Below are 27,476 nucleotides of genomic sequence, written 5' to 3' on the forward strand. Positions count from 1 at the left end.
GGGCTGCACCTCCCGCCCGCGTCCCCATTAATCACGCGTGCTGACGGCGCCGACCCGCGCGCGGGCGGCGTGACGGCGCCGGTGACGGCGGGTGACGGAGCGGGCAATCGGCGGGCGCGCATCGGCCCATCTTATCGCGCCGGCCCAGCCTTCGCCCGCCGCGCGCCGCCCATTGATCGCGCGGGCTGGGGCCGGGGGTCAGCGCGGACGCTCGGCCTGACAGCCACATCCATCGCGCTGACGGCCGCACGCGCGCCTCGCCCGGCCATTAATCACCGTGCGGCGCAGACTGACGGGGAGGGCGACAGGGCCAGCGGGCGCCTGCCAGCCCTGCCAGCCCGCATTTCCCACTGCCGGGCCCTGCCGCAGGTCATCCGCATCATCCCCAGGTCACTTGCAACCTGGGATGGGAGAACAGTGTGTATCTCTCAGGGTCCCAAAGGAGAGCTGACTTGTCTGGCAGGCTGAGACTAGGCCATACCGTAGCTCCTTTCTAGAAGCTGGCGGGGCCATTTCTGGAAACCAGGGAACAACCAGGAATACACCCAAACACAGAGGGCTGGACCTAAGCTTGCGCCTGTTTCAAACTGTGACCTCCGCTAGCAACAAGAGCCAAGAACTAGGCGTTCTTCTCTGAACCCTGGTCACATAGTGCCTGTGGCCTCAGAGTCTCACACCGGCTTGGCAGGGCCTTTTCAGACGCGGCCAGCTGTTCAACCAGGGCTGACTCAGGGTCAGAGAGGTAGAAGTCTGCAGGGTGTAACTCCCACCCTCTGCCTGCAACTCCATTTTCTTAGCTAAGGCTTGTTGACCCATCACTTTTTGGTGTGAGAAAGCAAGTTCTGTTCTTTCTTAAAACCCAGATATTCTCTGAATCAACCTAGGGTTGAAGGCAACCTGAAGAGGTGAGGTGTCTGCAAAGCTGAGGACAAGGATTCGCCTGGAGGCCACTTGGGAACCTGCACTGCAATTGGAATGAGGGGCAGAAGCTTCTACTCTGCCACCAAGCAGCTCAAGGGGCGGCTTCCAAGAGCCTGGTCCAGAGCTGGGGTAGTGGCCACCTCCTGTGACCAGCCCCCATCCTGCCCGACTTTAATATTACAACAATTTTTCAAGCTGGAGCTGAACTAGTGGGAAAAATGGGGCTGCTGTAATTGTTGTTAGATTGTGTGTCAGCCTGATAAGATGTAACAAATACTTTCTCCCCACCAGGGTCTGCTGCCCGCCTGGGAATGGATGGAGAAACTTCTCACGGTCTGCGAGGGATGGGCCATAAAAACTTCGCCTGTAAGATTAATGTAATAATCACAGGCCTTGCTGGAGAAAAGAGAGGAAAATTAAAATAACCAAACCTTGCCACCTAGCCAGACCATCTCCCTATCAGAGAATGCCCCCCCCCCCCCAGGCACTGTCACAGCCCAGATGAGGGAAAAGTAGCAGGACCCAGGGGCTATGACCAGGAAAAACAAGTCCTCACTGAAAGCTCTGGGGAGCAGGTGCCGAGGGCTGTACAAGAATAACCCCGAACCCACCACTACTGCCAGTGTTTCTATCCTGATCAGGTGCTGTGAAGGTTTCAACTCAGCCGTCACCTGCCTCAGTCTACCCTGCAGCCCCACCTGCTCAAGGTCAGCTCCTCAACTACTGCTGGGTATGGAAGTCCAGACATACAGTTCCCAGCGCAGGCTCTAGCAAAGCTGAACTCAAATCTAACTTCTACCTCCTGCTGGCTGGGCAGGCAATTTGGCCTCATGAGGACAAGATGATGTCACATCGAGAATGGTGACACTTACATTTCAGTACTCAGAAAGCAGAGGCAGGAGGATTGCCTCAAACTCAAAACCAGCCTGGTTTACATTGCAAGACTATGTCAAGACACATCGTACCCAGTGTGCAGACTACCTCCCATGAGTCTACACTGATGGTTACTAAGCAGGTAAGCAGTGAGATGGTCCTCATGCATGGTACTCCCAAAGCATGGTACCCTACAGCCTGGAAGAGGCATAGCTGTTCTAAAGCGTGGTCAGCACAGAGCGACTTCACTCAAAAGAGCCCAGCAGAGAACAGGAAGCAAGAACAAGGTCCCAGACATGGCAGCCTTGGCCAGGAGCTGAGGGGTCACAGTATAAGTGTCCTACTGAAAGTACCTGCCAAAAAGGGCAGCAGACTTGTGTGGCTCTGAATGCCCAACAGTCACCCCTGTCACTGTCATCAAAACACAGAGATGTCTGAGAGGAAGATGAGGTGTGACATCCCAGCAGTGCCCTCAACACTCACTGACAAATATGCTGCCCTGCGCAGAAGGCTGTGTCCCGGCAACTCCCTGAACTAACGCCGCAGGAACTATAAATCTAAATTTGTTCTGTAATTCCTGTGGATGTGCCAAGCATAAATAACCTTGTTTTGTGCTGGGGATAGAACTTAGAACCTCCCATAGTAACTCCAGCTCCAGGGGCTCTGATGCCGTCTTTTGGCCCCCACAGGCACCTGTCAATCACCCCCCCCCCCAACATACACACACACACACACACACACACACACACACACACACACACACAGACACACGGTAAGTACAAACATAAAACAAGAGGTATCATCAAAATAACCTATTCAGTTTTATTAGAAAACAAGCCAAGTGGAAAGGGGTTCCTCCCAAGCAGCCACGGAGGTTTCCTAACTCAGAAAGAATGTTTCCACACAGAGCCAGCAACACTGCAAAGCATGCCTGACTCCAGCTCAGTCCACGGTGTGGGGTCTGTCCTCTGGGTGCACCTCCAAACCCAATGTTACTTCATGTACTTGTCCTGCTGGTCAGCCAGAATCTTGGCAGAGGACTTGGCATCATAGAAGAGCTCACTGATCTCTTCCACGTGCTCTTTCTCAATGCTGTCCTTCCCGTTGATCTTTGCCAGCAGGTTGGCTGGCGTCAGCAGCTGCACCGAATACCTACAGCAGACAGCACAGTGGTCAAGATGGGGCCACTGAAGGGAGCCCCAAATCAGCAGGCAGCAAGGGCACTGCTGCATTGCTGCAGCAGTCCAGCTGCAGTGAGCCCAGGGTGAGGACAGCAAAGGGAACCTCCACTGCCCATCACAACTGAGACAGGACACCAGGAGGCAGGGGACACAGTGCTCTTCTCGAAGCTGCAAAGGAGGTTACTCCATTTCTGCTGACAGACTAACCCTATGATGCACACACACCCTGGCAGGGCCGACAGTGCCAACTTAGATCAACCAGCACCTAAAGCTCATGCTGGCCCATGTCATGAAAACTCAATGACTGAACGTTCAAACAGCTGACAATGTCTTCCTGTACTTCAGGAACAAGAGCAACATACTCAAGGGTCACAGGCGGGCTCCGCGTCTGAAGAACTCCCTCCTGTCTTCTCCAGTCACCACCTCTGAGCCCTGACAGAGCAGCCTGAGAACACAGCACATGCACTGACCCCCGGGCTGCTGCCACCAGATACCTGGAATACACCCAGGGTAAGGAGATGGGGCAGGTCCTGCTCTACTGGGAAATCAAGAGAATGGTGTGAGCTCTTGTGGAGACTGAGTTCTAAAACTCATTTCTAGATCCTTGGCATTCTGAACTCACGCCTGGAGAAGGCCCTTGGCACAGCAGAAGGGTTCCAGCAGGCTGCTACCTGGTGTACCGTACCTCAGTGTGGTCTTAGTGCCAATCTCTCCCAGGTGGTTAAGCGCCTCCTCGCTGATGTTGATGCCTTCTGTCTGGGCTCGGATCTTAATGATCTTTGGAGAAAAAACATGGTTAAGTGTCTCAATTGTGTTCAGTGCCTGTCCTGCTGCTGGCCTGCATCACTCTGGGGATAACATGCCCTAACCACAGCCCACCTGAATGATGTCCCAGCCAGGGGTACCCCCATGTCCAATGTAGCTCACAGCTTCCTCTGGCCCTCTCCCTGGTTACAGAGAACTAGGACCACTCCTAGCTTTGCCCTCAAGGCTCCAACTTCTTCTGCCAGCTTGGGCACTATCATCTATGAGCACTCAAGTAAGAGAAGACATTTTTTATTTGCTTGATAAATACTATGGTTAAATAAATCAAAAAAGTTACTTGAAGAGATTTACCAGCCTCCTAACATCACTGAAATATCTGATCTATCAAGAGCCTGAGGCTTGTTGCACTGAGTATCCTGGTGAGGCTGGAGGGGCAGCCGCAGCCGGTGAGATGCTGCTGCTGCTGCTGCTTCAGTGGCACGGGGTCCCACGGGCGCAGCAGCACTGAATGATAAGGGCCAGAGGGATAATGATGTTGTGTGTTGCGGGGCCGAGATAACTCGAGGACTTCGAGCCTCATATAATACAGGAATTTTTCACTCTGGCAGCTTCGTAAACAAGATATCAAGAAGCTGTTGTTTAAATTAAAGTCGTAAAAACAGCCAGCCTAGAGGCCCAGGCACTGGAAGACACTGAATCCTAGCACTAGGCTCTAGAGAGAGAGAAGGAGTGTGGAAGCTGGAGCCTGACAACCCAGGACTGCTGGGGTCATCACTGTCACCGTGAGCAGCCTGGAACTAAGGTCAGCAGGCCAGCATTCATTCTTAAGAGGTGGCCACTTCACAGGGCACCCCTGCTAGTGTGGCCTTTATCCAGCAAAGGCCGTAGAGCAGAACTGGGGGAAACCTCCTGACTAGTTCAAACACGTCCCAAACACTAGAGGCCACAAACACATCTGCTGTGCTCTTCAGGAGTTAGGATGTGAGCTATCAGGTCCAATAGCAGAGGAGCCCAGGGCAGTCACCAGATGAGTTCAAGAGCTATGGAAAGAAAGCTAGGAAGGATGTCCCCTACTCTGCTCCAGCAGCCAGCCACATGACTCAAGGACTCGTGACCTTGGGCCAACAGCAAAAATGGCTGCTCAGGAGTCTTCTGGAATGACAAGAGGGACTGGGGTATATGTACATCAGCGACAGGGCATGTTCTCAGCATGCATAGGGTCCTAGGTCCCATCCCCAGGTCTGCCAACTCTACAGATACAAACTGAAGGGCAGAGGCTGGCGGGGGAAGGGGGGCAACCTAGCATGACCTCTTTGCTGGCTGGATCTGTGGCTTGGTTTCCTTCCATAATGCCAGGGATATCTGCTCTCACTGTCTCTAGAACAGGCCGGAGCAATTGTGGGTGCTCCTACCTCAGCTGCTTGGAAACAGGCAGCTCATAGATGAGATCTTTAATCATTTAATAACCTGCAGGGACGTTTGTGAGGTGTCAGCACCAGTGGCACCCTGCACCCATTAAGTTGAGCTTATCTGTGTAAAGCCTGCCTTAACTCCAGCAAAAGGCTGAGGGGATCCCTGAAGCCACCAAGGCCAAAGTGAGAACCAGACAGGTAGCCACGGAGAGAGCCTGGAGACTGACCTGAGCAGGCCTGTCAGTCACAGCCCCAGTATGAGAGGAGGCAGAGCACTCCAGAGGAGCTTCACCTGGAGCTCCAAGGTGAGCTGCTCCGGAGGGGGCCCCAGCTCTACCACTTAGTTATCACAAAGCTGTTGTCAAAGATCCTAGAGGCTGACTATGAAGCAGCTGAGGATGGTGGTGCCCTGTCCTGTCACAATCTCACAGAATGCATGTGATCATTTTGCAAAGCAAGGAGACAGTCTTCTTTGTCACCATCTCAATGGAATCAGAGTGACAAAGCCTCAAAACCAAAAGTAGGTCTCTCTCTCATTTCCCAGAGAAAGAAAGTGCTGTTCTGGTTTGAGGTAAGACACTGACCAAAGCGACTGGGGAAGGAAAGGTCTACCACATCTCACAGATTACAGTCCAGCGTCCTGGGAAGCCAGGCAGGAACTGAAGCAGAGACATGGAGGCATGCATGCTGCTTACTGGGTGGCTCCCAGGTTCTTACACAGCCCAGGCCCACTTAGGAAAGGTACTGTCCTGGAACTCTAGACCAGGCTGGCCTTGAACTCAAGAGAGATTCGCCTGCCTGCCTGCCTCTGCCTCCCAAGTGCTGGGATCAAAGGTGTGCGCCACCACTGCCAGGCTGTGGTTTCCTTCTGAGACAGGATCTTACTACGCCTCAACACTGTGATCCTCCTGCCTCATCCTGTTGGCATGGAAGGTGTGCATTACTATATCAGGCAACTACATCATAGCTGCCCTTCTGCAGGCTGATGGCATCCAGTGGTCATTAAGTCCATGTTTTCTTTCTTTTTTCTCTTTTCTTTTTTTTTTTCTTTTTGAGACAGGGTTTCTCTGTAGCTTTGGTGCCTATCCTGGATCTCACTCTGTAGACTAGGCTGGCCTCGAACTTACAGAGATCCACCTGGCTCTGCCTCCCAAGTGCTGGGATTAAAGGTGTGAGCCAGCACTGCCCAGCTAAGTCCATGTTTTCTTTCCCCTTTTCCTCAAGCTCATCAAGAGTAGATGGACCAGACCCACAGGGAGCAGAGGTTCTAACCCATCCGAGAATGTCCACTCAGAATGACCCATCTTTCAGAGTCACAAGGACACAGTGACTTTCTCAGACTGGTGAGTAAAAGCCAGACCTAGGCTAGCTAAGAGGTCAGAGGTAGGTAGAGAGAGGAGTAAGAACTGGGAGTGCAGGGTGGGGCCTCCAGGGGCTTACCTGCTTCATCTCCTGTGGTGTATACAGCATGGTCCTGATGATCATCACCCGGTCCAGTAGGTCCAGTGGGATGCCGTGTGGAGAGGTGATGTCCTCAGTGCCCCTGCAAGGGCCAAAAATCATTCCCATTACCCAAGGAACTCTGAGATCCTGGACAATAGACACATGAGTAGAGCCACTCTCTGGACAGAGTAGGTTGCTAGCATCCCCGAGAATCAGGGCCAAATGACTCAGAGGAACAGCTTCATCATTCCAGAAATAGAAAATTTGGGAAGATGGAACACAACAAAACCCAAAACTCTAACTATTTGCCAAACCTTCAATGAGTGTTTTATAGTTATACTGCCAATATGTGCATTTTTCTGGTTTTGCCTGTTGCTTCAGTCTTAATAACCATGCTTAATTTTTACTTGACAGCACACATTAATGAATTATTTCCTCTGAAACTATCACCATGTCTGAGTAGCTCAAGGGTCTAGGGAATGGATGACTATGCCAGCCTTCACATGAGTGACCAGTCGCCCCAACATCATAGCCAGCAAAGCATTTGAATTCCTAAATGTTTGCTGCTTTAGTGATTTAGAAAGAAGAGAAAGAGAACACCTTGATTGAGTTGCATTTCCTTGGTTACTAATGAGGCACAAATGTTTTCCCTAACATTCACTCTTTTCTTCCTGAGAATTGTCCAATTACATCCTTTGTTTCTCTCTTCATCCCTTAGCCAAGCCCTTGTCAACAGCCAGGAGAGGAAGCCTGCCAACCTGCCAGGCCTGTGCCAGCTGCCTGATGGGACAGACACATGCTGGGCAGACACTTGTGCCCTACAGGCTAGCCCAGCTGCAGCCATGGGAGCTTAGTAGCTGTGGGCCTTGCATCAGGCCACCCTAACACAGGTGGCCATCAGGCTCCCTAACATCTTGAGCCTATCACAACTGCAAAAGATACCACAGATGATTAAAATAAGAAAGAATAAGGCATGCGACTTTAATTGTTAATATCAAAACATGTCATTTTAGGGCTGGCAACACAGATCAGCAGGCAAAGGTTCTTGCTTACCAAGCCCAGTAGTCTGAGTTTAGTTCCCAGAACCTACATGGTGCAGAGAGAACCTCCACAAGTGTGAGGTGCTAAGGGAGTGTGAGAATGTGCACACAGACACACAAAAAAGAAAGGAAGAAGAAAAAGGGATGGGAGCAAGAAAGAAAAAAACATTCAAACATCTATTTTGAAATCTTTCCTATGTAGTTTAATATAAGTATATATTTATTTTAAAAGTAAATAGAAGTAAGATGTACAGCACACAGGATAAACTTGAAACCTACTAAGGAAAACAAGCCAGACACCAAAGGACAACGGGTGACAGACTGCACGCCAGGAAACTAAGTGGCCACGTCCACAGAAGGAAGTCAGAGGCTACTGCGGTCGTCTACTGCGGTCTACTGCAGTCTGAACAGGAAGATGGGACTGGATGCGTAAAGGCTACAAGGGTCCTGCTTTTTGGGTGAGGAAAAGGTTCTGGTGGAAACAAGATGGTGGACAGTTGAGTGGTTAAGGACACTGGTTGCTTTTAAAGAGGACCTGTTGTTTGGTTCCCAGCACCCACAGGTGGCTCACAACTGTCTGTCACTGCAGTTCCAGGGGATCAAGTGCCCTCTTCTGGCCTGCACAGGCACTGCATGCACGTGGTGCACAGAGAGGGAGGCGAGACCGTGAGATACAGATAAATGAGAACCCTAGGACTGGCGTGTGCTCAGCGATTGCTGGCCTAGTAAGCATGGCACCCTAGGTTTTTATGCCCAGCACCACATAAGACTGAGTGTGGTGTGCAAGCCTGTATTACCACACTACCATGCCTCAGGAGGATCCAGAGCTCCAAGTTACCATCAGCTATACAAGGAATCTGAGGCCAGCAATACTTTTTTTAAATAATAAAGGAGAATTGTAAAATATGAAGTTTTATCAGGATTCAAACCACAGTACTTATAATAGTTACCATCTTTTCAAGAAAAGTAACTTTTAAAAATGGTATCAATTCTTCTTAAAGTTTATTTGGGAGGGTGGATTCTCAGAACATCTAAAAATCTCAACTCTGCCATGTTAAAATAGTCCAAGAACAAAAATATTCAGAATTTCACAGCCTCATTATCAATCATCTTGGATTCATACATGATAAAAGCATAAGAAATTGAATGGAAAAAGGTATGTAAGAAATGAAATGCCCCTCCAGCAGCCCTCAAAAGAACAGAACTTACATGAGTGTGATTACTGAGCTTCTTATGGTTGAGTTCATAAAGCTAAAACTTAAACCAAAAGACCACTGAGAAGCTATTAAGTGTTGTAGAAAATTACTTAAAGATGTGTTAGATTTGTTTATGCTGTGGAATATCTGTTCAATGATGCAAAGATGTGTTATTGTGCCCGTCTAAAACACCTGATTGGGCTAACAAAGAGCTGAGCAGTCAATAGTAAGTCAGGAGAAAGGATAAACAGGGCTGGCAGGCAGAAAGAATAAATAGAAGGGAAAATCTGGGGGAGGAGCAAGAAAAGGAGAAGGACATCTGGGGCTAGCCACCTAGCCACACAGCGAGCCACAGAGGAAGAAGGAAGGAAAAGAGATATAGGAATAGAGTAAGGTAAAAGTGTAATTGGATGTTTTCTGTTCCACCTGCTTGTTCCCAAATACCTGGCAGCCGTTTCCCAAATAATTGACTTGGAGGCTTAATATTATTTATGAATGCTCAGCTGAGAGGTCAGGCTTGTTACTAGCTAACTCTTACACTTAAATTAACCTATATTTTTATTTGTGCTTTGCCTCGTGACTCATGGCTTGTTACTTCATTTTCTATATGCCCTGCTTGTCCTGTGGGAGCTTGCTGTCTCCCCCAAACTCTCCTGACTCTTCCCTTCTTTCTTCCATCATTCTCTCTGCATCAGGCTGTCTCTTGCCCAATCTCTTCTTGCCCTGCTATGGACCAATCAGTTTGGTTTTTTTTTGTTTGTTTGTTTTTTATTAACAATGAGCATTATCCACAGCAGTAAAAGCCCAGAGGCAAAAAGTAGATGGGATAATTTAAGTTAAGAAAAGCTGGCAAGAAACAAGCCAAAGCTAAGGCCGGGCATTTATAAGAAAGAATAAGACTCTGTGTGATTTATTTGGTAGTTGGGTGGCAGGCTCTCCCTAAGAGCCTAAGAGTATTAAAAACAACAACAACAACAATTAAGGACTGCCAAGTACTATTTTAATCATCCAAGCTATGAATCTGAAGCACAAAGATTCTTCTGGAAAACCCATTCATGGGAAATTGTTTGTGGACGCCCATCTGAGACAAGAAAAACACAAGGACACTGTTCAGTGGCAGCTGCAGGGACAGCGCTGAACTAGGAACAGAGCGGAGCACATCTTATTACAAACTTCTTAATAAATGTTATTTCGGTTAATATTGTGCTCCCAGGTAGACAGTCTAGGCTGTGAGCCCACAGACTCAATGCTCCTTGAGCATGGGTACAATGCCTCTGCAGGATGCACTGGATCTCTAGAAACATAGCTTTCACTTGAGCAAATAGCCCACTCACTTTTTAACACTCCTCTGCCTGAAACTCTGGGCTCTATACCATGCCACTGTTGACTTCTGGACCCCATACTTTCTGTCAAGAGGCTGTGCTGTGCACTGTTGGATGCTGCGTGACACCCACAGCACCGAGTCATGCAAAATATTGCCAGATGTTCACAGGAAGAACAGCCCCTGATTGAGGATCAGTGCCCACTGTTGCTCTCTGTAATACATAATGCCAGGGACACAGATGACATAAGGCTTTGCTGATGACTGAAAATGCAGTAAACAGTAAACACCTAAGCAATTCAACAGGCAACTTCCTGACATGCTCCTGACCTCAGTCCAGTGGATACAATGAGACACTTTTAAAAGGCCAGCCATATGACTTGGCTGCCAATGCAACTTGATAAGAATGGTCATTTTGGACTAGGGAGAGGCTGTGCAATTAAGAGAGCTTATTGCTCTTCCTGAGGACCCAAGTTCAGTTCCCAACACCACACCAAGTGGTTCATAACCACCTGCAACTGTTCCAGGGTATCTAACACCCTCTGACATCTGTGGCACCTGCATACACATACATGGTGCACATAAATCCACGCACACACATACACAATAAATACTTTTTGAAGGATGGTCATTTCAATGAACAGGTCTATGACAGCTGGACATCTCTTTATCTGTGATGCAGAATTGACCCTTCTTTGACTATGCACAAAAATTAACCCCAAATGACTTATGAACCAAGAGCTGAACTGCAGACTCTTGGAAGAAAACAAGGGCATGTGCCTGCAGTCTCGGGTTAGATAGTGCTTCTTACTGAGAGCACAGCACAATGGTGGACAGGCTGGACTCCAAGGTGGACTGAATTCGTTATGGGGGCAGGAGGGTGAAAACCATAGCACACACACACAAGGCAAGTACCCGACTGAGCTCAACTCCTACCCACATTAGAGTGAATACAAATTTAAAACCTGGCTGGGGAGACGGCTCAGGGGGTAAGAGCACTGGCTGTTCTTCCAGAGGTCCTGAGTTCAACTCCCAGTGACCACATGATGGCTCACAACCATCTATGGTGAGATCTGGTGCCCTCTTCTGGCCTGCAGACATACATGCAAGTAGAACACTGTAAATCTAATTAAATCTTTAAAAAAATTTTTAAGCCTATGTCCAAAGACTGTCTCAAAGAAAGGTAGAAAATACTCAGATACATTTACATAATGTTCATACATTATTGATGTATGCAATATGTATGCAATAATATGATTTTGTTTTACTTATTTCAAGATAGGGTTTCTCTGTGCAGCCTTGGCTGTCCTGGAACTCACTCTGTAGACCAGGTTGGCCTTGAACTCACAGAGATCCACCTGCCTCTGCCTCCTGAATGCTGGGATTAAAGGTACCTGGCTATAAAGAATGTTTATTGTTCAAGAATAAAGTCAAACAACCTAAATGAAAACTAGGCACATCTGTAATCTCAGAACTTGGGAGAATTAAAAGTTCAAGGTCACCTTTGGCTGGATAGCGTAAGTTTGAGGCCAGCTTGGGATACATGAGACCTTGTTGCAAAAAAACAAACAAATAGGCACAGAACACGATTAAGCATTTCTCCAAAGATTTATAAGTGACTATAAAAATAAAATGTCCAACTTCCCACCACCTATTAGGAAACACAAATCAAACTAATGTGCTGCACGTCCTACCCACTAGTATCTCTAATTGGAAAGACAGATACTGGGGAGCGCTGGAAGAATGGAAACATGGGACTCTGCCCAATGCTGGTGGGGCGAAAAGAGGGCAGTGACTTGGAAAAAGTCATCATTGTTGAAAGGCTGAGCAGTTACTACCTCATCCAGCACCCATACTCCTAGGGACACACCCCAAAGAAGTCACAACTACGTCCATATAAGATGTGTACAGATGTTCACAGCAGCATTACTTATCACAGCCAAAAGAACTACCTGCTGAGGAATGGACAGGTGACATATGCCATCAAATATTCCACACTATGGAATATGGTTCTACTACAAATTGTAAAAAGCAACACAGATGAACCAAGAAAAAGCCGAGTGAATGACAACAACCACAAAGGCCAGGTCATACAGAACATTTATATGAAAAAAGGCAAGTCTGTAGAGACCGTGAATACACTACAAACTACTGAATGCTCCACTGTGCATCAGATGTGTCTATCAATACAGTGCTTTTTAAAAAAGCATCATTCTGGACATGTGTCACAGGTCAACACTGAAGGGAGGCCACACTGGTCTAAGTCTTGACACTTTGGCACAACAAGGTAACCAACCTTGAGAAATTCCTATCAGCTTTCCTAAATCCCAGGAAGACACAGCTCCATGGGAAATGGAGCCTCCACAGGCGGGGCTGGGGTCAGTGCTGGCCACTCTCATCTAACAGCTGGTGCTCCTGGACCCAAAGGGAAAGGATCCCTTGGAACAGCACAGGGGCAAGCACCTCCTCCTCCAGCATCCACAGGTGAACACTTTTCCCTATGTACATTACCCAGAGGACCTGGGGGTCATCTGCCAGGGCTAAGAAGGCCTATGACAGGACCACGTGACTTGTCATGCTCCCACAGGTTACTGAGACCAAACCATGTACAGGACAGATAAGCAGGGAACAACCTATGTATGGTACACCACTCCAGGCCCACATGGCTTAGAGCAGTGGTTCTCAACCTGTGGGTTATCACCTAAGACCTTTGGAAAACATATTTAGGGGTTGGGGATTTAGCTCAGTGGTAGAGCGCTTGCCTAGCAAGCACAAGGCCCTGGGTTCGATCCTCAGCTCCACATACCAAAAAAAAAAAAAAAAGAAAACATTTATATTACAATTCATAACAGTAGCAAAATTAGTTATGAAGTAGCAACAAAAATAATTTTATGATTGGGGTCACCACAACGTGAGGAACTGTATTAAAGGATCACAGCACTAAGAAGGTTGAGAACCACTGGCTTAGAGACTCAACATTTAATCTGTGTAACTTACAAGAAAAACACTGACTGGCCCCCTGATGACGGTGAGGCCAGTAGGACACTTAGGTCAAGGGACTTGCTTAAGATATGGGCTTCCATGTGACTGACATATCCCTTGTGGGAGGGAACCAGGCTCATGCTAGGACTTATGCCCTAGAAACACAAGGCCAACAGGCAGTGGGCTCATGTCTGAGGCTCAGCCCATGAAGCCACTGACACAGAGCTGGTAAGATGGCCAGAAGCCAAAAGGTGAATGTAAGGCAGCTTCTGGAAAGGATACTGTCATGGCTATATTTTCACAGCAATGGTGTCAGAGCTAGTGTTCCCTAGTACCAGCTGTATAATATTCCTGTACACTGTCACTGTTATTGGTTTAGTAAAGAAGCTGACTGGCCAGTAGCTGGACAGGATATAGTTAGGCAGGAGAACCAGACTAAGGACACTGGGAAGAAGTAGTCAGAGGAGTCACCAGCCAGACACAGAGAAGAAGCAGGGGGTGCAAGATGAAAGAGAGGTGATGTCCTGTGGCAGAATGTAGATTAATGGGCTAATTAAGTTCTAAGAGATAGTAACAAGTCTGAGCTATAGGCTGAGCATTTATAATTAATATTAAGTTTCTGTGCAGTTATTTGGGAGCAGCTGCAGAGACACTCCAGAGAAACTCCGCTTATAGCCAGCTCCATGTGATGCCACGCTCAACACTTCATGCCCACTCACTGGCCAGCAGCCACTAGGTTGAAGCATCATGTGGGCTTTCCAGCAAGCTGAGTGGCAGCACTTCTGGCTTATAGTCTACCATTGGGAGGTAACCTCATCTGCCCTTGGGCATCAAGGTGCCCTGCCATCACTTTGTATGTGGCTCGTATAGAGCACTAGAAAGCTGACAAGGAGAAAGCCCTCAACACTGTGACTTCCTTTCAGAGCTTGGGTGTCAGGTGTGATGCTTGTGATGCAAGAGCTCAGCAGCTCCTCGGGCTCATCACAGGCTGCTCACATTGTGCAGATATTCCTGAACTCTGTCTTTTAGCATTCTAGCCAAAACTTGCTGAGACTGTGTACTCTGAAGTCCAGTCTTCACCCAAACCCAAGCCACATGCACACCTGGTGAGAGCTCAGGCCCTGCTTGCCCAAGCCAGCAGGAGCAGCAGTGCAGTGTGGTGCTCCATGTGGGCTTTCTACCATATCTTGTGGATGCTGTCAACATGATGGAGCATCCCCACTAGCTCTCAGAACCAAATCCACTTTTAGAGTTCATATGGCTGGCGAGAGTTTGGTTCTCACAGCAGGCTGGGATCAAGAGCTCCTTCCTCCTGGATATAGCCCTGGCAACTGGGGCCAACAGCTGCCAGCCTCTGTTGGCACCCACTGGGCTAGGTTAGCTCGGTTGGCAGAGCTCCCAGCAAGGAGCATCATGTGTCCGTGCTGAGCCCAGATGAAGCTGTGCAAAAAAAAAAAAAAAAGCAAGTCTCCAGCAGAGCCACGGGTGCCAGGCTTCCTGGGCCAGGGCCCACATGTAGCTTCCAGATGCCACCCAGGTGGCCCTGATCCTCTCCAGAAGCTGGCCTGGACCTGGCACAGCAGCTTCCTCCAACCCTGCAGGAAGCACCTGTGATAGTCAGAAGACTATCCAGACTATCAGAGGGAGCCAGAACAGCCACACAATGAGCCACATCCATATCCCAACTCCAAGTGGGTAGGGACACAACTGGGGGGCTGCTGTGTAATGCACTGGTACTCACAGCAAGCACCAGAGTACTCCCCACTAGCCTGCCCCAGAGCCAGCAGCACCCAGTGTGGACAATCTTAGTGTAGACTAAGTTTCTCTAGCAAAAGCCGGTGACATTCTTCTATGTGGCCCATCATTATAGAGTGGCAAGCCAGCAGTCTGGGCTTCTAGTTCAGTGTAGCTCTGGCTATCATGAATACTCATGGGCCATAGGACTCTTTTCCAGTGCCCGCTGTCAGGATTACATAGCCCCAGGACACTGTCTCATGTAGCTGCTGTGGGCTTGAAAAGAAGCCCTTTACATCCCAGCACTGCAGAGACCAGCCCCGAATGTCCCAAAGGACCATAGAAAACCTCTAGGCCACTACAACTGCACATTAGGAACCTGACATGGGCCTCAGACAAATGCGTGCACATTCTCTGCAGCTCAGACCCAGAGTACTAAGGACAAAACGGAGACTGGAAAAGCCCTCCACCCCAACTTTGGGCCTGCACTAACAGGAGAGAGACTGTATGAACATCCAGCATCCAGGACTCAACTATCAAGGGGGCAAGAGGGAGGATGGCCAGCAAGGTACCACTGTGTCACAGAAAGGTCTGGAGTGGGAAGAACAGGGCAAGTTACATCATTCAGTTCCCTCACCTGAAGTGAGGCTGGTAATACCCACCTCTCAGCAGGAGATATAAAAGTCAGCTATCCCATGACATCCCAACAAAGACCCACCCTATGTGACATCACGTTCACGTTTCACACTCAATGGCCCTAAAGACCACTGGGAAGACTCCTCATCACAGCAACGCTGAGACACAACCTTGCTTCTTTCCCCACCTCCCTCACGGTGCTGCGGAGGAAACCTGCTCAGAAGGAAGGTGGGAAACCAGGGAAGGCGGGAGGGGCCTACCTGATGACACAGTTGCCTCGGTTGGACGCGAAAATGACAATGGGGGCGATGGAAGATTCCAGGGCTCGGTGCAGGTAGGTAAAGCACTCAATGTCCAGCATGTGGACCTCGTCGACAAAGAGTACTCCGGGAACGAGTTCTGCAACGCCCTGGTCAATGTATTTGTTCACCACCTTGTTGATCTCCCCTCGAAGTTTATCTAGACGAGGGAGGGCAGGGTCAGCAGCAGCAACCAGCTCCCGCTCTGAGCTGACTTCCTTCCAAACCCACCCTTGCCGCCCGTTTCCCTGGCTGTGAGGCCCCAGCAGGCCCAGGCCACACTCCAGCTTCAGTTACATTGTCTGAAACAAGAACAAACACAGCTAAAGGCCACAAAACCAGCAGCTCTCTCTAAAGTTGTTTGGCTAACCCAAAGAGGGTTGTGTACAGGAAGACCATCACCTCTCCATACTCCCCATCCTGCCTTACTATCTCACTTTCCCGACCTGATGATCCAGCTTCCACCTCATCTCAGAGACTAGCAGATTTGGAGCCTAGGATGACAGAAGTTTTCATATGCAAATGAAAATGACCGTCTTGTGGCCCTATATGACAATGCTTAGGTTGATTAGCCTTCAATCAAGTGTAGTCTTGGCCCTCCCTGGAGAGGAAGATGGTTTCTAGCTCCTAGAAGATGAGGTTATCCAGAGAGTCACATGAGGCACCCCAGGTCACAGCCCAGTCCTGAAAACACCAGCAGGGTCTGGTCAGACAGAACCAGAAGCCCTGCAGAAGCTGCTGCCTCTTCCACCACATCTACCAGGTAAGGACTGCCTGAGAGTAAAGAACAAAGTCAGGGCAAAAGGCTGCGGCTGTGGCTGTGGGTAGCAGACACCTGGGCCCCAACACTAGGGAGGCTGAGGCAGGAGGTGCCGAGTGCAAGGCTATTCCAGACTATACAGTAAAACCCTGTCATATCAGCCACAAAGCTAAGCAAAGACCCAGACAGAGCTACTCTTGGGATCTGGAAGAACTGTCTCCAGCTGCTCCTCTGACCTCCAAGAGCACAGGAGACTTCAGTGTTTCACTCACATTTTAAGTTAACAAACCTACAGGTCATTAGGGAAAAGATAACACTGAGGTGGGAAGAAAAGAGGGGTATAATAAGGGCCATACAGGAGCAGAGCACTAGGCAGAGTCGGGAGAGGGGGCCATGGCAGCAGAGTTTGCCCCGACTTCTCAACTTCCCTAGGACCTCATCAGGACCAGATAGGTGCATAGGGCCTGACAGCATACCACTGGCTGTCTAGACAGAGCATAGATGACAGTGTTAAGCTGTGATCTTAGAGGAGGAAGGACACCATTCCCACACATACTTTGCTTAGAGGTGCACACAGAGCCACAGGGTCCTGATACCGCTGAAGGCACTGGGCTGGCTCTTACCTGTGATCTCTGTCTTCTTTGGTTTCATCAACTGGCCCATCATGGACAGGATATCTTGTCCCCCCTGGAGAAGAGAAGACTTAATTCTCCTGCTTCATATAGGTCTCCAATGCCAACTCACTTGAGACCCCTACACAAGTCCCCTGGAAAGCTTAATAAGCTTTTATTTTCATGAATGTATGTATTTATGTATGTATATATGGTTTTTGTTTTGTTTTTTGAGAAAGGGTTTCTCTGCGTAGCCCTGGCTGTCTTGGAACTTTCTCTGTAAACCAGGCAGGCCTTGAACTCAGAGATCCCTGCCTCTGATTCCCAAGTGCTGGGATTAAGGCCTGTGCTACCATGCTGGCTCCCTTGATAAGCTTCTAAACACAGAGGAACTTTCATAGGCTCCAGACCTGTAGGAATCAGACAAATTCTTTCCACTGAGAGTAGAGTGGGCAGAGTGGCCTCCTCTGCTCACCATATCTTTTTAAAATCATTACTCCTGGATTAGCCACAAAAGATCACAAACTCTCCCTTGGACACAAGCTCTTCTATGACTCAAAGCTTGGTACAGTCTATACCATCTTCAAGGAAGGCCCCTCCTTCCTAAGGAGCTGCTCTGTTGACACCCAGGCTCCTACACATTGCTGACTTGCTCCTGACCCCACACTCCGCCTAAAGCAGAGGCTTCTGAGGTCAGTTTGGAAACAGGCATCTACCTCCCGAAGGCACCTGCTGGTCGAAGACCAGTGTCAACAATCTCTAGAGCAAAGCCTCAAGGGACCCCTCTCCTGCTGAAGAGGTGGCCTAGGGAAGATGAAGATGAATGCAACCTGAAAGGCCACCAGCAAGGAACACATGTACATTGGTTCTCTGAATCATGTTTCTCAGAGACGTGATTATGGGATGCATCCTTTCCTACAGTTATCAGTCAAGGTGTAAGAAGTATCCATTGTCCCTCCAGAGTTGCAGACTTGGCTCCAACTCAAAAAGCTAAAGATGCCGAGGCTCTGCTAAGTGGAGGGAAGGTCAGAGTTGTGCTAGGCTTTCAGAACCCCTGTGAGGGCTCACAGAGCACTTGTGCCTTCCTGCCAGTAATACTCAGAGCATCCAGGCACGAGCCATGGCTGGACAGAAGCCAGAAAGGAAGCTAGCTAGTTCAGGGCGGGAGGCTTGGCTGGGAGAAGAAATAGCCCAGGAAATCATCTGTGACTGCTGCATTAGAATGGGAACAAAAGAGTCCCGCATAGCTCATGCCCATGTTAATTGCTGAACATCACAGACAAAAAAGGAGCGTCTGCCTCCAAAGTGGCAGCAAGATCTTGCCGATTCATCCTCAGAGCTTCACAAAGAGACAAAAGGCAAGTGTGCTGCCCATAGCGGCACAGCAGTACCTGAGGCCGTGCATTGGCCACATCCAGGTCATGCAAGGTCACGTCCTGTATGATTTCCTTCTTCTTGTGCACATCTCCCTTTGGCAAAGGGACATACTCTTCAGCTTCAAGGTCAAACTCAGTGGCATAGGTGTCACACCTGCCTTGCCTCTGTAGACAGAGAAACACGAATGCTGGGTGAGCTTTCACTGCCCAGGCCTCAGATGGCAGAGCGCTCAATGAGACAAAGGCCTTGGTTCCCAAAAGCAGCCTAGCAAGGACAGCCTCCCTGACAATCTCCCAGTGTGCCCACTGCCCTCTGCCAAAAGAGGGAAGCTATCGGCAGGCTGGAGATACCCAATACTTTCTCCAGAGTCCCCCAACACCCGTAACTGTATGCAATTCCTGATAAAGGGCAAATCCAGTAGATTAACTGGAGACAGAGGGAGCTGCTCAGACTCTTTTGTAGGTGGGTGATTTACTGCATGATATCAAGTATTATGCTCATCCATTAAACAGTGAGCAACCCTGTACAGGACACTGGGAATCAGATATGAAAAGAATGCCAGCTAATGCTGCACTCCTTCCCACATGCATATATCTTGGGAAGAAAATACCAGGGAGATAAAGGAAGATTAAATACACTGCACATTTCAATTTGAAAATGACTAAAGTTGTTTTGGTCTCTCACCCTGTACTCCCCCTCTAAACAGGTCTTAGTATTTCTAACAGACTGTCTGTTTTCATCATGAGAAGGTTAAAGAATGAAGATAAAGGAAAAGAAACTTTATAATACACAGAGGGACAACTCTGCCCTTCCCATGGCATGGCACCAAGCAGTGCCCACCCTCCTCCAGCACCCAGGTCTTCCATGATACACAAATCAGGCATAGTGCTTTGTCCCAAGAAGGAAGGACATTACCTTCACAGCCCCACTGTTGGCTTCAATGTAAATCACGTCTCCAGCCTCTACTCGCTCTTTCTGCAAACTTTCAAAAATACTGGGGTCCAGCTGAAAAAAAAAAAAACAAGGGTGACTCAGAGAACTGCAATGCATATTTGACTTCCTTCTAGCATGCTATGAGATGCCTCTCCATGGGATATGGGGAGGGCCAGCAACTGCACAGAGCATCCATCCATCAGTGGGGAGCACGAAAGCTAGCGCACAGCAGAGTGGGATGAAGATGATTGGTCCAGGGAGGGGAGGAGGGCGAGCGGGCCCATAATCCAGCCACAGGGTACCAGGAGACCCCTTACATTCCTGACCTTTAGAGACCGTAAAGGAGTGAGGAGGGAGTTCTTAAACCTCCCCTACCTCAGAAGCACTGGACCTTCCTAACACAGAACTTTCCAGTACTTGCTTACCAGGCTAATGTTCTGCCAGGCTCATGATTCTAGAGCCTGGTTTCCTCATCTACTAAACAGCACCAAGACACAATCACAGATGCATAAAATTAAAAATGAGACATAAGCTAGGGACCTCCCAGGTTCTGAGTCAAATACCAGTGCTCAGGGCCTGCCTGTGGGCACAGGCAAGACTGCCAAGAAACATAGGCCTGCTGCTTCCCTGGGCTCCCCAGACCCATGCCCTTGGCTACTGACATTCTAGGACAGCATCTTTTAGACACATCTCTCTAGGCTGAACTTCAGAGATATTACATCTGTGGTCGTCGTGGGGAAAACCGGAGCTCTATTTTTAACAAAATTAAAGAGTAAATACTCAGCACTGCATAGAAGTCAAACAAGGAAAACAAACATATGACATGGCTCCATTTCTATGAAACGTCCAACAGGTAGACCTATAGAGACAGAGAGTAGTTTGGTGGCTGTCCAGGGCTAAGCATGGGGCTGGCAGGGACCATCAATGGCTTGAGGTTTCTTCAAGTCTAAAATTAGACTGTAGTAATGGCTATGTGACTATGTATTAAAATCTCTAAAGCTGCATATTCCAAGTAGTGAGTTGTATTTTAAATTTGACCTCAATGGAGCCGCAGAAACTATGACTTCTCCTTGCTGCTGGGTGGGTGGGTGGCCAGCTGGGTACTGTCGCAGCAGGACAATAAGTCCAGTGCACAAGGCAAGCCCAGTAGACGACTGAACGGGGACTAAATGGGGCTCCTTGTCCAAACTCAGATGTGCCCCACACACAGACCACCCGTCAGGTACCAGGTTCTTCTAGCCAGTATCGACATTTGCTCCAGGATACAGAAGTACATTTGGATTCTTTTTTTTAAACTTTCCCCTTTTTTCCTCAAAGAAACTGTCAGAGTAGCCTTATAGACAACTCAAATTTAAGTTGCAGGCCTTTCAGTATAAGACACACTCAAGGATATACCGTGTGTGTGTGTGTGTGTGTGTGTGTGTGTGTGTGTGTGTGTGTGTGTGTGTCTTCCTCTCAAGTGTTTTTATACTGGTTAATTTCCCAAATTAAAGTTGTGATTACTAAAAAGGTACTGCCTCCTACTAGGAAACCTCATGAATACAAAATGAAGCCTGAACATTGCATTCAACAGAGAGATCTGCCGAGCCAAACTCCTGGGATGAAGAACCTGTTAGGAAAAAGATAAACAGCTCTTTGAAGAAGTGACATTTTTATGATCTCCATAAAACAGTGACCAAGGAACAATCTCACAGAATCACAGAACCAGAAAAATCAGAGTGGAGTAAAGACAGAAATTACCCAGTTGATCTAGCAGCTTAGATGAGAAGCTGGATCCAGAGAGCCCAAGTGACTTCCTGAGGCTATACAATAAGCTGCAAGGCAGATACATAATGCTGAGATCAAAGCTAGCCCTGCCATGCACCCTGGATGGGCTGATGCAGGCTGCCTGGCTTCTATGGGCTGCCCATTTACCTTTAAGCAAGGGAGCTTTGGTATGTGTACACACATGAACTGACAGCATGTGAAGCATCTGTTGAAGCTGTCAGCTCTAGGCCAAACACACACCCAAGGAGGGTGTGATGTCGTTTACTAGTCATTGGGGCAATATCTAAGGCAGAGCTATGACAGACATGAATATCCACCTCTCACTGTGGATCTGAAACTACAAGTTTGATCCCCAGGACTGTGTGAGATAAGCAATTAGCACAGACAGAGAGCTGCTCAGAGACCACATCATTCGCCTGTGATGGAAGAAACAAAGAAAGCTAAAAGTCAAAACAAAAGGTAAACAAAGCTAACGATTCCCTTTTGACTTTAAAGTCTATGCTCCTGTGTTGTAAAGGATGACAGGACAGATAATCCTCTGGGGTCAGACACAAAGTCCCACTCAGTATACTGCAGGCCTCAAGCTTCAACCCATGGAAGCCTATCAGGAGTAGCTGTCAGGGTCCTGCAGCCCACTGAGCTGTCTGCCCTGCAACTCAGACAGACCCTCGAGGTGTTGCTTTCTGTGTGCATCAGAGAGCTAGGGCCTTGGATATGAAGTATCATATGGAATATGGCATGGCAGAGGCAGGCTCCTCACTTACCTACCAGCTCATTCTAATGCACATGTGTGGTTTTCTAGGAGGGAGAGTAGCAGCTACAGCCACTGAGTTTTCAAGGGCCAGGTCCTATACCATCATTTAACAGCCTCACCATGACCTGTGCTGCCCCACTTTGCACAGAACCCAGGCAGAGGTTATACCATCTTCCAGAGCCACACAGCACTGGGGAGTCAAAGTAAGTGCCCCACAGACTCACCTTCAGCTGTTTGGTCCCTTTGGCAGTCTTGAGCCCTATGATCACATGGCTGATAGTTTTGCCATAACCACCCATGGGGTTCTCTGTCTCACATGGAGTGAGCTCTGTCACCTCCCCTTCATAAACCTCCTTGGTCTCCTTTATCCGGAGCCCTGGAAGAGATGACAAATGTTCATGAGGGGCAGCACCATCTTTCAGATGCTAACTTTTTCTCACACACCTACACCCTAAAACTCATAGCCCCAAACATCTGTGACAAGTCAACTCTAATAACCTAAGGATGTCACTGTGGACAGAAAAGCAGTAAAAAGATCAATGCAAACCGGAGGTGCTATGAAGTGTAGAAGAGAGATCTGGTTGCTTAACTCTTAGGATTTTTGTTTTATTTTAGGTGTGTGTGTGTGTGTGTGTGTGTGTGTGTGTGTGCGCGCGCATGCATGAGAGTGAGTGCAGGTGCCTGCACAGGCCAAAACAGAGCACTGGATCCCCTGGAACAGGGGTTACAGGCAGTTCTGAGTCACTCTGCGTAAGTGCAGGGACTAAACTCAGGTCTTCTGTAAGAGCATGTGATCCCTGGTCTCTGATTTCAACTTAGAATTTTTTAAACATGTATTTATTTTGTCTGTGCATGCATGTGTGCAGGTACAGGAGTGTGTGTGGAGGTCAGAGGGCACGTTGGCAGAGTCATTTCTCCCTTTCCACCATGTGGACTCTGGGAGCTGAATGAAGTAATCACACATGTACGTTTAACCACTGGGCTATCCCACCTATCCTTGATCTTGATTTTTAAAGGGTCTTTCTAGATTCCAGTCCAGAACTAGATAGCTATCCTTCCCAACACTGTCCCTCAGATCTGCATTTCTAAGGAGTAAAATCTGTTTTGAGCTGATAACCATCTGAACCCATGGGATTCTACTGACAGTCAGTGACTACAAACTGTCTCTTTGTGGGATCATTTTTTATAGGTGTTACAATGGTATTGTGATTTAACATGTGTGTGTCTGTGAGTGTATATGCACATGCATGTGAGTCACCAGGGAAGCCAGAAGAAAGCATCTGATCCCTTGTAGATGGAGTTATGGGTGATTGTGAGCCACTGGACATGAATGCTGGGATTTGAACTCTTCATGATGGAGAAGCAAGCCCCCCCCCTTTTGTTTTGTTTTTTGTTTGTTTGTTTGTTTTTCAAGACATGGTTTTTCTGTATAACAATGTCCTGGAACTCACTCTGTAGACCAGGCTGGCCTCAAACTCACAGAGACCCACCTGCCTCTGCCTCCTGAGTGCTGGGACTAAAGGTGTACGCCACCACCGCCTGGCTGAGAAGCAAGTTAACTTTTTTTAAAAGACTTATTTATTATGTGTACAGTGTTCTGTTTGCATGCATGCCAGCACACCAGAAGAGGGCGCCAGAGCTCATTACAGGTGGTTGAGAGCCACCATGTGGTGCTGGGACTTGAACCCGGGACCTCTGGAAGAGCAGCTGAGCTCCTAACCGCTGAGCCGTCCTCCAGCCCTGCAAGCACTCTTAGCTGAGCCGCTTCTCCAGCACTTGTGATTATTTTTAAGTTCTTGATTTTGAAAGACACACATGAAAATGTTTTCAAATATATATAGATCAAAAATTTTATGAATAAAAAAATCAGACAGGCAAGATGGTCCACCAGGGAAAGGAACTTGCTACCAAGCCTCACAGCCTGAGTTGTATCACTGGAACTCAAATGGTAAAAAGAGAGGATCAATTTCTACTTCTGATGACCACAAATGTGCCATGGTGTGTGCATATGTAAACAGACTCTTAAGCACTCACGAGTGATTCAGTGCACATGTGCACACACACACACACACACACATACATACACACACACACACACACACACACACACACACACACACACACACAAATTAACAGATCTGCAATTTGCTTCAAAATAATCTTGAACGGGACCGATGAAGCCTTATGCCAATCCAATTGTGAGCTGAAGCTGGTGATGGGAGAACCTGATGACTTTTGTATTTTCCATGGTAAAGTTAAAGAGAAAAAACCATCACCAATCCCCAGTCTCCATCCAGAATACTAACATTTAAAGGCATGTGATAACAAGAACTGAGTTCTGAGAAGCTGCTTTAAGGTCTGTGTTCTGCCGGTGGGAATATAAACAGCATGGTGTGATCTGCTACAGCCTCTCATCCTTAGCATGGATGGGGCAGCCACAAGGAAGTGGCACGGGTAATAATGGTCAAGCAGCATCACTTGCTACTGCCGGTCTCTTCAACAGTGGAAGTGAAATGAAGTTACAGTGTGCTCACACAAGGGAAACCACCTAGCAGCGGGAAGCTTATAGTTACTTGCAGCAGTGTGGGTGAATCTTACACAGAGAACTCTGGGAAAGGCGCCATCAGCACAGAAGAAAATAAATGTGAAATTCAAAAGCAGGCATGACTTCTCTACAATATGAGAAATCAAGACCATCCCTAATGTCCTCGTGTGGAAACGGACAGTAACAAGAAACCACAAAGGACACTGTGGGCTTCTGGTAGCATCACTGTTTTTATAATGGCTGGTCTTAAGAGTTTTGAGAACATGGGTGTTTTGTGCATTTTTTGCACATTAGCTCAAAATAACAAAGTCAATTTAAAAGGTGGAGTATTAGTGAGTATGGCTGTGAGACCTGGTGAGGGAGAGCACGAACACTGGAGAGGACACAGCTCGGCTCCTCTGCTGGCTTTTTGCTCAAGGCTCTCATCTCCAGACTCATTTAAGGGGCACTGCCATCCCTCAGCCCATCTGTACCCCAAAACCATCTGCTCCAAATGTCAGGGGCTGGGGCCATCTTCAGTAGTTTAGGCTCTACAGAAGATCATAAAGTCAGGCTCAGCAGAGCCTGGTGCAGAGAGTAAACGATGCCCACTCTTCTCACAAGAGTAGGCACGATGACTACTCCTGAGCGCAGAGTGCCAATCCCTACCACTCAGCTACCTGCTCTGGTATGGAAATGTCCCAAGGCCACACTGGCAAGGTGTGAAGTGCTCTCTATCACCTCCCCATCTCAAATGTAGCCATTACCTTATGGGCTCAGTGCCAGCTTTCCCCAGAAACCTAATCAGGACAGACACTCCAATAGTCCAGTTGAGAAGAGCTTTGCTCTCCCACCATCCACCTGATAGCCTGCAAATGGAGGCTTTGGAACAGCCCCAAGCAAGGGGTACACTGCTGCTTTATTTACAAAATTCTCAGCTCCTAAGTATTGAGAACAGAATGCTTTGAACAGAATGCATCAGAAGATTGTGACAACCAGGAACTGTCCTTCTGAGTGAGCTAACAGCAAATCTTACATATCCCCTGAGAGCAGCTCCCTTGACTGCAACCCAAAATTCCTGCTGGAGGGCAGAGGCTGCCCATCGCTCACTGGTGCCTCTATTTGTTAGCCGCCGCTCTGTGCTGACAAGCTGGCAGGGGTGTGGGTGACGGACAATAAGACCTGCTGTTTGCTAGGAGAAAAGCTGAGTGGTGCTATCTCTGCCAGAAATGACATAAATGACGGGTTTCATCTGCTGGCTCAGGTTTCTGAACCCCTGACAGGGACCTTCATCACATCAAGGAAATAGCACAGACTCCTGGCTTTTCATTTCTGGTCAGCTTACAGTTTCCTCCCCACCCCCGCTGCCAACCTCACCAGCTTTCAAAGGCACAGGGCAGGGAGGCGAGCAGGCCTCCTTTCTGAAGAGTCGATGGCTTGCCCTTTTATTCTGGTGGAAGATGGAGAAAGTTCTCTTCACCTTGCTCCCATCAACAGATGGGCAACCCCCCTTCATCAGAAATTGCAAACCACAGCCAGGTGCTAAGATAATTCATCTGCATTTTCATGGTTCAAAGCAGTAAAGTTATACATGAGGCTCAGTTTTTTTTTCCAAATGTTGCCAATGTCAGTAAAACATTTTAAAACAAATTTTTAAAATTTATTCATATAAATTTAAAGCAGATGTAATAACTTGCTATTTAAATAATTAATGAGTTAAAGGAAACCATAGGCAACTGGGTATGGGAAAGGCCGGCACTATCAGCACTAGAAAAGCTGGGCAGGAGGGTTGAGGCCAAGGCAAGGACAGCTACAAAGTGAGGCCTATCTCAAAAGTCAAACAGAAAAAGAAGGAAGAAGAAAGAAAGGAGGAGGAGGAGGAGGAGGAGGAGGGGAGGGGGGAGGAGGGGAGGCGGGAGAAGTAGTAGTGATTAAGACAGAAAAAGGAAACCATTGGCATAAGTTTTCATAGACTAAAGTGTCTGCAGTCACAGCTGCTTGCCAGGCCTTGGCAAGGAAGGACCCCTTGAGCCTAGCAATTGAGACAAAATGGCAACACAGTGAGATCCCATCCCAAAAATTAAAGGGAGGCAAGGAGGAAGGGCACAAAGAAGAGAAGGTAAATGGACAAACAAATAAGGAACAAAAACTAGTTCTCAGGAAGATTTCCAGCTCTGGAGAGCCCATGAGCCACCTCTGCTGTTGTTACAGACCACCACGGAAGTGCAAGGAATACACTACACCCCAAAACCATGGGCTGAAACCACAAACACACACCGAGACAGTGCACAGCTCAGTGCACAGCATGGCTCCACCTGGACAAAGAGCAAAGCCAAGCCCCTCGTTCCAGGATGCAAGAGGCAGACCAGGTTATGCCCAAAGATACAAACTCTGTTGCCATTCACCAAGGCTTCACCAGCAGGGAGCAGATGGGAGACCAGGAGGTACTGGGACATGCAGGCGCTGGCTGTGCTCTACACGTGGGCCAAGGGACAACTGGATAAGCTTCATCATCTCTCACAACTCACTCGGGTTTTCATTATGCTGCTTAAAGAAGGCAGCAGCATATCTCCAGGAACAAGTGTTTTGTAGGTTTCTGAAAGGCTCATTTTATTTATATGGCTGTGTGTGTGTGTGTGTGTGTGTGTGTGTGTGTGTGTGTGTGTATGTGTGTGTATGTACTGAAATAATGCAGGTGTCCAAAGCCACAAGAGGGCATTGGATGCCCAGAATTGGAGTGACAGGTGAATATGAGTGAATGTTAGGAACCAAACTCAGGTCTTCTAGAAGAGTAAGTACTCCTAACACTGAGCCCTCTCAAGACCCTACTTTAACCACTGTCTCTGACTTAAAATGGGAGTCACCCAGGGGCTGGGATGTGGCCTAGTGAGTTCCATCCTAGTACCCCTTAAAAGATCTAAAAATGAACCATCTCATAGTCTGGTGC

At 48.2% G+C, this 27,476-nt stretch overlaps 1 protein-coding gene and 1 long non-coding RNA gene across 3 annotated transcripts in view; one reads left to right on the forward strand and one right to left on the reverse strand.

Moving 5' to 3' along the window:
* Positions 1-123: 123 nt before the first annotated feature.
* Positions 124-8,194, forward strand: LOC118580434. Of its 2 annotated transcripts, XR_004944530.1 has the most exons (5): positions 124-1,287; positions 1,563-1,936; positions 3,321-3,485; positions 6,377-6,495; positions 7,314-8,194. It is a non-coding gene; the product is annotated as an uncharacterized LOC118580434 (long non-coding RNA). The 2 variants fall into 2 exon arrangements; XR_004944529.1 differs by having other exon boundaries at positions 124-1,936.
* Ruvbl1 (RuvB like AAA ATPase 1) overlaps positions 2,592-27,476 on the reverse strand; it is a 36,492-nt gene continuing 11,607 nt past the window's right edge. Inside the window, exons 4-11 of the mRNA XM_036182149.1 lie at positions 22,230-22,381; positions 19,467-19,556; positions 18,566-18,715; positions 17,187-17,250; positions 15,765-15,963; positions 6,593-6,695; positions 3,661-3,752; positions 2,592-2,946 (exon numbers count right to left, since the gene is read on the reverse strand). Of these exons, the coding sequence (XP_036038042.1) occupies positions 2,787-2,946; positions 3,661-3,752; positions 6,593-6,695; positions 15,765-15,963; positions 17,187-17,250; positions 18,566-18,715; positions 19,467-19,556; positions 22,230-22,381 (1,010 nt within the window). The 3' untranslated portion in view covers positions 2,592-2,786. The remainder of the gene's footprint in view (positions 2,947-3,660; positions 3,753-6,592; positions 6,696-15,764; positions 15,964-17,186; positions 17,251-18,565; positions 18,716-19,466; positions 19,557-22,229; positions 22,382-27,476) is intronic.

The sequence above is a fragment of the Onychomys torridus genome, chromosome 3, assembly GCF_903995425.1.
Source record: "Onychomys torridus chromosome 3, mOncTor1.1, whole genome shotgun sequence".
Lineage (NCBI taxonomy): Eukaryota > Metazoa > Chordata > Mammalia > Rodentia > Cricetidae > Onychomys > Onychomys torridus.